The sequence below is a fragment of the Numenius arquata genome, chromosome 2, assembly GCF_964106895.1.
Source record: "Numenius arquata chromosome 2, bNumArq3.hap1.1, whole genome shotgun sequence".
NCBI lineage: Eukaryota > Metazoa > Chordata > Aves > Charadriiformes > Scolopacidae > Numenius > Numenius arquata.
The window spans coordinates 132,481,110-132,493,557 of record NC_133577.1 but is presented as its reverse complement, the minus strand read 5'-3'; the positions used below and the strand labels follow the sequence as shown (position 1 = coordinate 132,493,557).

Below are 12,448 nucleotides of genomic sequence, written 5' to 3'. Positions count from 1 at the left end.
GGAGACTTATCTAAAAGCTCCCAGTGAGTGGCTTCCATCCCCACCCCGTTCCCATGCTTCAGCAATCATAGAATCACAGAATCATGGAATGGTTTGGGTGGAAAGGGACCTTAAAGCCCCCCCAGTGCCACCCTCTGCCCTGGGTAGGGACACCTCCCACCAGACCAGGTTGCTCCAAGCCCCCTCCAACCTGACCTTGAACCCCTCCAGGGATAGGGCAGCCACAGCTTCTCTGGGCAACCTGGGCCAGTGTCTCCGTCCGTCCGTCCATCCATCCATCCATCCATTTGTTCCCCACATCTCAGCTCCATCTCCCCTCTTTCAGTGTCAAACCCTTCCCCCTCCTCCTAGGGCTCCCCTCCCTGATCCAGAGTCCCTCCCCAGCTTTCCTGGAGCCCCCCCCTTGAGGGACTGGAAGGGGCTCCAAGGTCTCCGCGGAGCCTTCTCTTCTGCAGGCAGTTCCACCCCAACTCTCTCAGCCTGTCCCCACAGCAGAGGGCCTCCAGCCCTCTGATCATCAATATTCTGCTGAGAACTCGTGTGACACCTTCTCAGCATTTTCTCATGGAAATAACCAAGCCAATTGATCAAACCAGGTTTTTCCTTTCCCACTGGGCCTTTTGCCTTCCAGGGGTGCTCCTCGGGACTCTCTCCTCTTGACCCACATCCTTCTGGAGGTGCGAGGCTGAGGACCGGGCAGCTGGGGTGTTACCTATCTTTAGCGATGCGATTCGCGTCACCCGGTTGTAGGTGTCTGCCGTGTAGGTGTGTGAGCTCACCGCCCTGGCTCGCCCCGGGAGTCGCTGCAGATGTGAGCAGTCACTGGAGCCAGGGGTGCCATTCATTTGACAAAATGTGGGCGGTCATTTCAGCGCGGGGTGAATCACAGCTCCATTGACTTCACTGAATAGCTCTCCATTGAGTCTAAAAGGAGCCCAGAGCGACTTGCTCACCGTAGGTGCCTGTGTTACTCACGCCCACGGTTAACCAGATGACTCCCGAGGCTCCTGCGCCATGGGGTAGGGCAGGAAGATTATTTTGGGTCTCAGACAGCACTCCTGTTGGTGTATCTCCCATCAATCCGTCATCCTTCTCTCACAGGAGTGTGACACTGCTGCTGATGAGTCCAGGAGGGTGTTCGTGGCCCCTCCTGCCTGCCCGGCCTGTCCTCCTCCACCTTCTGGGTGTCTTCTCGTAGTTCCTGACTGTAGAACCTTGCACTTCTCTTTCCTCTGGTATTTTCCAGACCGTTCCTCCAGTGGTAGTACCCCGTGAATCCAAATCCGCTCTTCCCACGTGCTGCTGCCCTCTCACATGGGATCTTCTGCAAATATAATTTACTCCCTCTTACATCCTCGTCACTGGTGAAAACACCGAGCTTGTCCCAGGACAGACCCCTCTGAAATCCCACTTGATACATCCTTCCAGTTCAACAGCCAAAAACGTGTCAAACCAGCTATTTACTCACCTTGCAGTCGTTTATGTTCTCCTTATTTTTTGTGAGAATGCCTTGTGAGAGCATTCAAAAGGCTTAACTGACATCAAGATACATATCACAGAACTGCCTTTCCCATGTTCCTGAGACCTATTATGTTCAGACAGAAATTAGGTTCATTTAGCACAATCAGTTCTTTCAAATCCATGTCACCTGGTATTTATAACCTCCTTTTCTTCTAGATGTTTTATTAAACTGTTGTGGTGTTTGTTAGAGCATTTTTCTGGGAATTAAAGACGAGTTACTTCATTTTATATCTCCTTTGATCTCTCTACTGCCTGTTTAAAGATGAGAACCATCCCTTTTTGAGATCTTCTGGAGCGTCGTGCACCCCATGCAGGATCAGGGAGATAACCCGTCGCGGATGTCAGACACATTCCCCTGGCTGCCGAGGCACTGTCAGTGCATGTCACCGGGCCCAGACTATTGAAAAAAACTTTAATTCTTCTAATGGCTGTTTTCTCACTTTAGGGTCAAAGTTTATCTCTGCTGTTACGGTTTTACCAGGAGTCAACGGTAGCTGTTTAGTACAGCCATAACCATGCTGCTTTTTTATTGTTCATTTGATAGATCTATTAGAATCATAGAACGGTTTGTGTTGGAAGGGAGCTTAAAGCCCCCCCAGTGCCACCCCCTGCCCTGGGCAGGGACACCTCCCACCAGAGCAGGTTGCTCCAAGCCCCCTCCAACCTGGCCTTGAACCCCTCCAGGGATGGGGCAGCCACAGCTTCTCTGGGCAACCTGGGCCAGGCTCTCACCACCCTCACACCAAAGAACTTCTTCCCCACATCTCAGCTCCATCTCCCCTCTTTCAGTGTCAAACCCTTCCCCCTCTTCCTAGGGTTCCCCTCCCTGATCCAGAGTCCCTCCCCAGCTTTCCTGGAGCCCGCCCCTTTAGGGACTGGAAGGGGCTCCAAGGTCTCCCCGGAGTCTTCTCTTCTCCAGGCTGAACCCCCCCAACTCTCTCAGCCTGTCCCCACAGCAGAGGGGCTCCAGCCCTCCCAGCATCTCTGTGGCCTCCTCTGGCCCTGCTCCAACAGCTCCATGTCCCCCTCAGGTCCTTCTGGGCAGGGCTGCTCTCCATCCCTCCATCCCCAGCCTGGGCCGGGGCTGCCCCCACCCAGGGGCAGGGCCCTGCCCTTGGCCTTGTTGAACCCCGTGAGGGTCACATGGACCCATTTGTCCAGCCTGTCCAGGTCTGTCTGGATGCCATCCTGTCCCTTCAGCATGTCACCCCACCTCTCAGCTTGGTGTCATCCGCAAACTTGCTGAGGGTGCCCTCAATCCCACTGTCCATGTCATTGATGAAGATATTGAACTGTACTGGTCCCAGTATGGACCCCTGAGGGACACCACTTGTCACCAGTCTCCATCTGGACATTGAGCCATTGACCACTACTTTCTGGATGCAACCATCCAACCAGTTCCTCATCCACTGAACAGCCCACCAATTGAATCCATATCTCTCCAATTTAGAGAGAAGGATGTTGTGGGGGACAGTGTGAAAGACCTTAAAGAGGTCCAGATAGATGACATCCATAGCTCTTCCCTTGTCCACTGATGTGGTCAATCCATCATAGAAGGCCATGAGGTTGTTCAGGCAGGACTTGCCCTTGGTGAAGCCATGCTGGCTATCTCGAATCACCTCCCTGTCCTCTGTATGCCTTGGCAGAGCTTCTAGGAGGGTCTGTTCCGTGATCTTCCCAGGCACAGAGGTGAGGCTGATGTTGGTGGTTCCCAGGGTCCTCGTTTCTGCCCTTTTTAAACATAGGTGCAATGTTTCTCTTTTTCCAGTCACCGGGGTCTTCACCTGAATGCTGTGACTTTTCAAGTATCATGGACATGGCTTGGCAATGACATCAGCCCATTCCCTTAGGGCTCTGGGATGCATCTCCTCCAGTCCCCTAGACTTCTGTGTGTTCAGGTTCGTCAGGTGGTCATGAATCTGATCTTCTCCATTAGATTTGTCCCTCTGAAGAGTCACAACATTACTGAAATCATTTGCCCTAGTCAAGCGTCTTGTGCATTAACTGCCTTTAATTTGGTTTCAAGAAAAGACAAACCAGGAGAAGGTCTGACACGCAACCCTGCCGGAGAGAGAGACGGTCCGGTAGACCTTGTGTCATCTTGAGGAGCAGCCCTGAAGAGCTGTGCTCCAATGCCTCGTTACATCAGGTCATCCGTTTGTTCATTCACCAGTTCTATGTAGGGCACATAATCTGGCAGTGAACTCAAGGTGCTGTTTTCCACTGGGTATCATAACGTTATTTAAACATTTATGTCACAAGAGTGTTAAATCATTATTTTGCTTAATCTTGCTCTGACACCTTAAAATAACTCCCTACTACATCTTATTTTTTGAAAGCTCCTATTTTTATTTAGGCAAAAATAAGAAACATGAGTAATTCAGGTTATTTTTTGGTATGACACTATCACAGGTCTTTGATTACGCGGCTTCATCTCCTTCCCCAGGCTGGTTTTTAAGGCTCTTTCCAGCCCGCGGAGCTCCCTCCGGCAGTGCCCATCAGTGGCACCTCGGGTGTCTCTCTCCTCCCCCACAATTCTAGTTCACACAGATGTAGGGATTTTTCATTTCACCTTTTATGTACATCTATCTGTAGAACTAATTAGTGTGGTTACATCAAAACGTGAAGGTCTCCAATGGATCTCACTGCAGCCAGTTATGAACCTGAGGACATTCAGGTGCCCGTGGAGCAGGGTGGCCACCGGCAAAGGGGTGGCAGGTTCTGGAGGGACTAAATCTGGGATCCCTCCTGCAAGTCCAACATCATAAATCCCTCTGTGGACAACACAGCGGAAGACGTTGAGCTGAAACAAGTATTTCTAAAAATATTTCTAAAAATCCCACAGGTAGCTTCACACACCTACTTTTGGGGTGCCCAGGGCCAGAAAGCAGCGTGTTGGGGAGTTTTCCTACTCTTTCTGACAAGTTTAGGGATTTGAGCTAAGGTACTTCTTGCCAGTTTACTTGTAGGAGGAGGAATAATTCAGAGGTGGCAGAAAGAATCAAATATTCTTTGCGCAGAATAGCTTTGGGTAAGAGCAGCAGCAGGTTGAACTTATTTAAAGGCTTACATTATTGCAGGAAATCTTGGCAGCTGAGGATTGGTGGGGGAGGCCGGGTGAGATTGTGCTTATACAGAGTACAAGCAGCTTCGTCAAGAGTTTCCTCAGTTTATCGTGTAGATGAAACAGCCCCAGAACTCCTGTGGGAAGAATTAGAGGTCCAGAATTTTCTTTTGTCGTGGTTTCCTCCCTTTCTCGTTGACAAAGCAATCGCAGCAGGACTAATTGGGCACTTCAGCCCCCCGCCAGGTAAACAGAAATCATGATTTTGTACATAAACATCTGTTTCCCTTTCCTTCTCTCTCTTTCTCTTGCGTCTACACATGCACAAATGCATCCTTGCAGAGGTGGCAGAACTTGCTCTGGGTGTGTGGTTAAGATCTGGCACAGGTCATCTACAAGGGATTGACATGTTGTATGGAAAAGGGGGGATATTCCTCTGGATGCAGAATGTGTTGGGTCTCGCTCTCTTCCTAAATGGTAAGTCATAGTTCAAATGGAAGATAGAATGGTTTGGGTTGGAAGGGACCTCAAAGACCATCCAGTGTCACCCCCTGCCCTGGGCAGGGACACCTCCCACCAGAGCATGTTGCTCCAGGCCCCGTCCAACCTGGCCTTGAACCCCTCCAGGGATGGGGCAGCCACCGCAACTTTGATCCAGGAATCAGGGTTCGAGGTTCTCTGGCTCTCGTTACGTGGACGGGAGGATGATGTTACCGTAATGACCTCTTCTGGTAGTTGTGACTCTGTGTCCAGTAGGACACTCTGCACTTGGAAGAGAGGGTTTTGTTGTAGAGGGGAGAGTTCTATGCGTATTGAGGAGCCATATGCATAACCAGCTCTGCTTTTGAGAGAGAGGCAATGTGTTGAAAATGCGACATACAGGGATGACTGTGTGACAGCAGCCGCCTCCTTTAAAGCAGTTCACGTAGTTTTGATGAAGTTTATCCCCATCTAGGTACTTTGTTGCATGAAGTCACCGCTTTTATAGCTAAGCTATTTTTTTCATGGATGTTGCCTAAGCATGTCCAAAATTACAGCGTGAAGTGAACTACCAGGGAAGTCCTAGGGATTCAGGCACTGGTTTCCGTGGATGTATGTCTTGGAGCGACGCGGTACCTGCAGCTCTTGCGTGTGTTGGCTTTCGTGATCATCTTCCCTTGGTCTGGAAGACAAAGGAGTGTTTCTATCTGCCTTGCCAGGAGCTGGGTACGGTGGTGTTAATGGCGGAATCACAGAGCGACCTCCCAGAAAGGGATTGTGAAGCCTATAAACGCGGGATGGTGACTCCTGTAAATGCAGCCCTGGCCGGTGAGGCTGCAGATGGCCGGGATGCGGAGAGGCGTCTCCTGTCCCGGTCCTCGCCGGCCACAGTCCCCGGCTGCCAGAACTAGACACGGGGATGTGGGCTTCCATCCCGGTCCACGCGGCAGCCCCGTGAGCCCATCGCCTCCCACCCCCTCCCCGACCCGGGGATGCTGGTCGGGGTCCCGGCGGGCGACACGGGGTGCGGCGGGGGACGCCCCTTCCCCGCAGCCGGGGTCGGGAGGCGTCGGGCTCGGCGTGGCGTGTGCCCGCAGCGGCGGCGGCACCGCGCATGTTGGGGCACCTCATACCGCAGTGTGCCAGCCCAGCCCGCTCCCAGCCCGCGCCTGTCCGGGGCCGTCGCCTCCCTCCCGCAGCGCGCCCCCGAGCAGTGCGGGGCTGCGGGGGGCTCTGTCCCCCACCGGGGACCAGCCCTGGGGGCCGCCCCGCGCCATCGCTCCCGACCCCGGCTTTGGCTCGCTGTCCAGAGCTCCTTCCCCGCGCCGCCGAGGAGGACCGAGGTCCCTTGATTAATTCCGCTCTGATGTCAGCCATGCGGCTCTGCTGGGAGGGATTTGCAGGGCTGCGTTCGAGCTGCCGTTTGCTGAGAGAATCCCGCTGCCGTCCCCCCTCCCCGCGCGCCCCCCGCCCCTAGGGGTGGTCGGCTGGAAGGGTGGCCGGTGGCCGGGGTCCGCGCGGAGCTGCGCCTCCGTTCCCATCTCTCCACCGCTGGATTTTCCCCATTCTTCTCGACTGGCCGCGGCGGAGGGCAGGGAGAGCGGCTTTGTTAAACTAGGACAATGCGATGCATCCCCCCCCCTGCTAATGACAGACCGTTCCTTAGCAACGCAGGGGGGGATTTTCAGAGAAGATCGGAGCGCCGGGATGAGGATATAAACTCTGCTGTTCTCCCTCCCGGGGAACTCACCAAAGAGGCACCTCTCCTTTTGTCAAGCGTCTAATTTTTGCGTACGAGAGGCAAGCGGAAAGTCTGAGAGAGCTGCTTCCCCGATGGCTGGCCGGCTGCCTCCCCCCGCGCCCCCCCTGCCCGGGCGCTCCGCTCGCCCCTTATACGCTAAGGGCATCATTTAAAGGGAAGCCCCGAGTGGGATCAGTAAGCTCCCTGCATGCGTATGCAGGTGACTGAGGAGGGGGCCGGTGGGCAGGAGGGTGATCCAGGCAGCCGGGGCTTTCCTCCGCCTACACCTTGAGGGAAAGTAGCTTTCGTCTCTCTTTTTTTTCTTTTTTTTTGTTCTGACTTTGGGCAAGGGAGGGAGGGAAGCAGATTGTGCCCAACTCCTTGCTGAGATGAAACGGTCGATGAGAAGAGGTCTCCTTGTCACAGGCACAAAGGCCACCTCCGCCTGGCAGCATGGTGCTGAAATCTAACCCTAGCATCATTCTCTTGTGCTCTTTCCTGCCCAGTGACTACATCATTGAGGAGAAGACGGCCGTGCTGCAGAAGAGGGAGCATGAGGGATTCGGGTTTGTGTTGCGAGGGGCCAAAGGTAAGGGCTGCTTCTTTCGCTGGGTCCCGGGGCTGGGAGGGAAATCTCCTTCTCCTGGCTCTGGCTGCTGCTCGGGACCCCCTTCGGCCGCGCCGAGCAGCCCGGGGGTCTCCTGGGGGAGTCTCCTCTCCCTCTCCCGCGGCTGGGCAGCGCCGGTGCCGCTCTTCTCGGGGTACGTGCGGTGCAGGGACAATGCCGTCCAGGGCAGGCGTGCTTCTCTCGCACGTCCCGGGGTGTTCCTCTGGCACAGATGCCGGTACTCGTCGCTCTGCGTTTGTAGGAGTTTTCACTCCTGCCTGCTCCCCGGGCGTGTGCAGTGCGTGTGCTGTGTCTCAGGTGCAGGTGGGAGCCCCCTGGGGCAGGGCCCGTGTCCTCCATGGCTTTTTTCTTTTTTTTTTTAAATTATGCTTGAAGTATTTCACTATCCTTTGGCTGGGTAGAGTTGGGGGTCCTTCTCCTGGGAGCCCTGGCTGTGTTGGGGTTCAGCCCCGGTAGGGGGGCACACCGGTAGGTGTCTGTCCTGCAGCCCCCACCATTCCCTCCACCCTGTGCTGCCCGGCAGCCGCTGCTCCCACCCGGGGCATGAATCCCCTGTGAGACCTGGAGCCCCCGAGCTCCTGCAGCCGGTGCCTTGGACCCGCTTGTCACCCAGGCTCCTCTTGCCAGAAACCCATCGTTTTGCTACCAAAAAAAAAAAAAAAAAGAGTCCCTTGGGGACTGGTAATGAATGTGCTCGTGTTCACGTCGGGACAGGCTTGAGCAGGTCCACCTCTGGCTGCGGGGTCCTCTCTCCTGAAGGCCGGGGAGAGGCGAGGGGGTCTCAGAAAGGCAGCTGCTGGCAGCGGTGCGTGCCTCCGTCCCCTCCCTGCATGCAGGGAGCGAGATGCAGGAGGGAAAGCGTAAACCAGTGGCTGCCAGCGCCTTTGGTGGTGCTGCTCCTCTCCTGGACCTCAGCGTGGCTGGAGATGGATGGGATTTGGGCTTTAGTCTTGGGTGTGATTTTCTGTGGGGGTTCCTGAAGTGTCTTTGTTCTGTCCGTGTCGTGACAGGGCTCTGTGCCGGTGGGTGTGTTTGTGTCCCTGTCGGAATATGGTTGCTGTCTCTTCCTCCCCTCTCTCTCCCCTTCCCTAGATGTGTGACATACGTGTCTGTCCGTGTGCTGCTCACATCAGTCTGTGTAACATGAAGTGAAACTTCAGGGCTCGAAATGGCATCCATTTTTTTTGCCAGATCAGACTTGCAGCTATTGTGTTCAGAAAAAGGGGATAAATCTTGTCCTGTTTCCTTTTCTCTCTCTTTTTCCCTTGCATTCCCTCCTAGCGTTTGTCGGCTCTGTATTTCCCTTTGTCTGCTGAGGCTGAAGGAGAGGACTCGGAGCGGATTAAGCAGTGGGTGTGATGCTGTGTGGGACTGGGGTCTGCCTTAGGGATTCGCAGCCCGGCATTGCTGCAGGGGGCACCGAGCGGCGCGTGGCTGCAGAGGCCATGGCTTGGGAGCCCTGGCAGGGTGGGCATGGTCTGTCGTGCCCACCTGAGTCTGCTGAAGCCCCCTGGGGAGCTGGATGTAGTGGTTCTGAGTCACCCCCACGTTTCCCAGCCGCTCAGCCTGGTGCTTCATGCTGCCGTGGGGTTTAAGCTGGAGAGAGCCTTGGGACTCTGTCTTGGCCCCATTGGTGTCACCACCGCTCACCCTTTGTTTAGACACTGTGTGCAAAACACCTCGGGTCTCGTGGGGTGAAACGGAGAAGGGGTCTGAAAACGGGTGGGACCAGAGCATCAGCAAAGTCCCTGCGGAGGGAGGGAGCTGGTTATTAGGTGAGACTCAGAGGAAACTGCACTTTGTGCTGCAGAGGGTGCTGAATATCTTGCATGGCTTCTGCTGGTCTGTCTGAGGGTTGGTTCCTTCCCAGGCCCGAATTTTCCCATCCGTGTGAGCTGCTCCATCAGCTGCACCTCCAGCAGAGAACGTGCCCCACCACCCCGGGGAGCCGGTCCTGTCCCCACCTCTGTCCGGTACCGGGAGGAGGCGATGTCCCAGTCAAACCAGCTGAGCGTTTGCACAAGGGTTGTTTTACCCTGGTCCCCGCAGGAGATGAGCTGCAGCTTTTGGACATGGGACTTGCCTGCAGCCATTGCCTCGGGGAATCACGTGGAGCAGATGGGAAGGGGTGTCACAGCCCCTTCATGCAGCACTGTGGTGGAAAGTGAGGAGCAGGTGGATTCACCTCTTCATTTCTTGGCCCAGAGAGACCATCCCTGCCTTTCACATGCACAAATGAGAGACCTGGGCTCAAAATGTGGAAAGACGGTATTTCTTGGCTTGTAGTGTCTTCTGTGCCTGGACTAGAGCAACCTCCCTCTTCCTGGCTGACTGACCACAGATCAGACACTGTCTATTTACTAACAGGATTCATAAAATATTGACACCTACTTCCCCGGGGCCATCCCTGTAAGCAGTGGTTGTTACAGCTGATACGGTGACTGCACCTCACACGGTTTCAGCAGATCCATGCTACCGGTTCCCTGGGCAGAGGAGTGGTGTTCCGAGGCCAGTTCATGCTTGTTGGGGTCTGGTTATGGTGGGTTCTGGGGAAGTGGTAGAGGAACACGCAGTCCCTGACTTGGGAATTTACTCTCTAAGAAAGGAGTAGGTAATTTTGTGAATAGGCCCTCCTGCTGTCTTCTGCCCACCATGGCCTCCCTGAGCCCTCCTGCTGTCTTCTGCCCACCATGGCCTCCCCGAGCCCTCCTGCTGTCTTCTGCCCACCATGGCCTCCCCGAGCCCTCCTGCTGTCTTCTGCCCACCATGGCCTCCCCAGGCCCTCCTGCTCTTCTCTGCCCACCATGTCCTCCCCAGGCCCTCCTGCTCTTCTCTGCCCACCATGGCCTCCCCAGGCTCTCCTGTTCCCCTCTGCCCACCATGGCCTCCCCGAGCCCTCCTGCTGTCTTCTGCCCACCATGGCCTCCCCGAGCCCTCCTGCTGTCTTCTGCCCACCGTGGCCTCCCCAGGCCCTCCTGCTCTTCTCTGCCCACCATGGCCTCCCCAGGCCCTCCTGCTCTTCTCTGCCCACCATGGCCTCCCCAGGCTCTCCTGTTCCCCTCTGCCCACCATGGCCTTCCCAGGCTCTCCTGCTCTTCTCTGCCCACCATGGCCTCTCTGCCTCTCAGTGCTCCTCCTGAGTCTGCTGTGGGTCCATGCATTTCAGCTGGACCATTGAGGAGCATTTGTCAAACCAACAAGTTACAGCTTGTCACCACAGTGTCCATCCATGGGACTCAGCGGTGGCGGGGGCCAGTCTGTACCCCATCCCTGTCCCTCCCAGCTGGGCTGCAGCAGGGCCCTGTGGCAGCCATTGCTGTCCCCTGCCCCATGGTCACTCTGGAGCAATCCCAGCAATGTCTTCTTGTGTCCAGCATGGCCAGAGAACTGGGCACTGTGTCTTCAGCCTCAGCCCTGTGCCTGGAAGTCCCCTCAGCCACTGCCAGTGCCCCCGTGCCCATGCCTGGCCGCGGGCGAGCTCATGCACAGCACGCCGGGTCCCTCCTCCGGCGGTGCCATTCAGCGGTGACTGGGTCCTGTGGCCAAGACACCTGCTCCCTTCATCAACTCCCACTTGTCTTTTCCCGTGTTTTCTCCACAGGAAGGTTACGGTTTGATGTTAAGCGTCAGATGTTAGTGTTTGCACCCCTTGGCGTAAAGACCAGCCAGAGCAAGTGGTGTTGCAGTGACTGAGACATCTCCTTGGGTGAATTCAGTGATCCAACCACCCAAGTGCAGAACTTGCTTGAGCAACCTGGTGTGGTGGGAGGTGTCCCTGCCAGGGCAGGGGGTTGGAACTAGATGATCTTTAAGGTCCCTTCCAACCCAAACCATTCTGTGATTCTATGATGTGCAGCAAATCACTGGATCATTTGAGGGGGGTTTAGTTTTGTTTCCTGTCCAGCACTTGGCATGAGGACCTCAGGCTCAGAAGCCTCTGCAAGTTGAGTTTTGGTGCTGTGAAGTGCCTGGAGTTGGGTCTCATTGACCTGACAGGGGTCTGTGAGAGCCACAGCTCCTGCCCTGCACAGCCCTGGGACTGCGGTGAGGGAAGTACGGTCAAAGCTTGCGGATCCATGGAATCATTCAAGGCCAGGTTGGATGGGGCTCTGAGCAACCTGATCTAGTTGAAGATGTCCCTGCTCATGGCAGGGGGTTGGACTGGATGGCCTTTAATAGTCCCTTCCTACCCAAACTGTTCTATGATTCTATGATCTTGCTGTTGGTCTTGCGCAGAGGGGAGGTTGTCCTAAAGCCCTGCAGCAAGTTTTGGGACGTAGTGCCGGTGTCATGAAGTTTCATGGAAATGGAAGAGCTGACTTGGCTCTTGTGCAGAGGAGTTTTGTGGCACTTTGTGACCCCCAGAATGGACAGAAATTTGGGAGAAGTCAGAGAGAGACTCTTTGTGAGGAAGTGTAGTGACAAGACAAAGAGTAATGGTTTTAAATTGGAAGAGGGGAGATTTAGATTAGATATTAGGAGGAAATTCTTTCCTGTGAGGGTGGTGAGGCACTGGAACAGGTTGCCCAGGGAAGTTGTGGTTGCCCCATCCCTGGAGGTGTTCAAGGCCAGGCTGGATGGGGCTTGGAGCAACCTGCTCTAGTGGAGGTGTCCCTGCCCATGGCAGGGGGGTTGGAACTCGATGATCTTTAAGGTCCCTTCCAACTCTAACCATTCTATGATTCTATGAAATTGGGTCTGGAGCTGTTCGGACAGAGCATGTCTAACACCAACCCTGTCGTCTGTGTTAAGGGTAGTGTCTTAGAAGGGCAACGGAGCTGGTGAGGGGTCTGGAGCACAAGTCTTATGAGGAGAGGCTGAGGGGGCTGGGGGTGTTCAGTCTAGAGACGAGGAGACTGAGGGGAGACCTTCTCGCTCTCTACAACTCCCTGAAAGGAGAGGGTAGAGAGGCAGGGGTCGGTCTCTTCTCCCAAGGAACAGGTGATAGGACAAGAGGAAATAGCCCCAAGTTGCGCCAGGGGAGGTTCAGGTTGGATATTAGGAAGAATTTTTT

The 12,448-nt window shown here is 55.1% G+C and overlaps 1 protein-coding gene across 1 annotated transcript in view; it reads left to right on the top strand.

The window, feature by feature from the left end:
- SHANK3 (SH3 and multiple ankyrin repeat domains 3) overlaps positions 1-12,448 on the top strand; it is a 352,413-nt gene that overhangs the window by 255,716 nt on the left and 84,249 nt on the right. Inside the window, exon 15 of the mRNA XM_074166270.1 lies at positions 7,313-7,395. Within this exon, the coding sequence (XP_074022371.1) occupies positions 7,313-7,395 (83 nt within the window). The remainder of the gene's footprint in view (positions 1-7,312; positions 7,396-12,448) is intronic.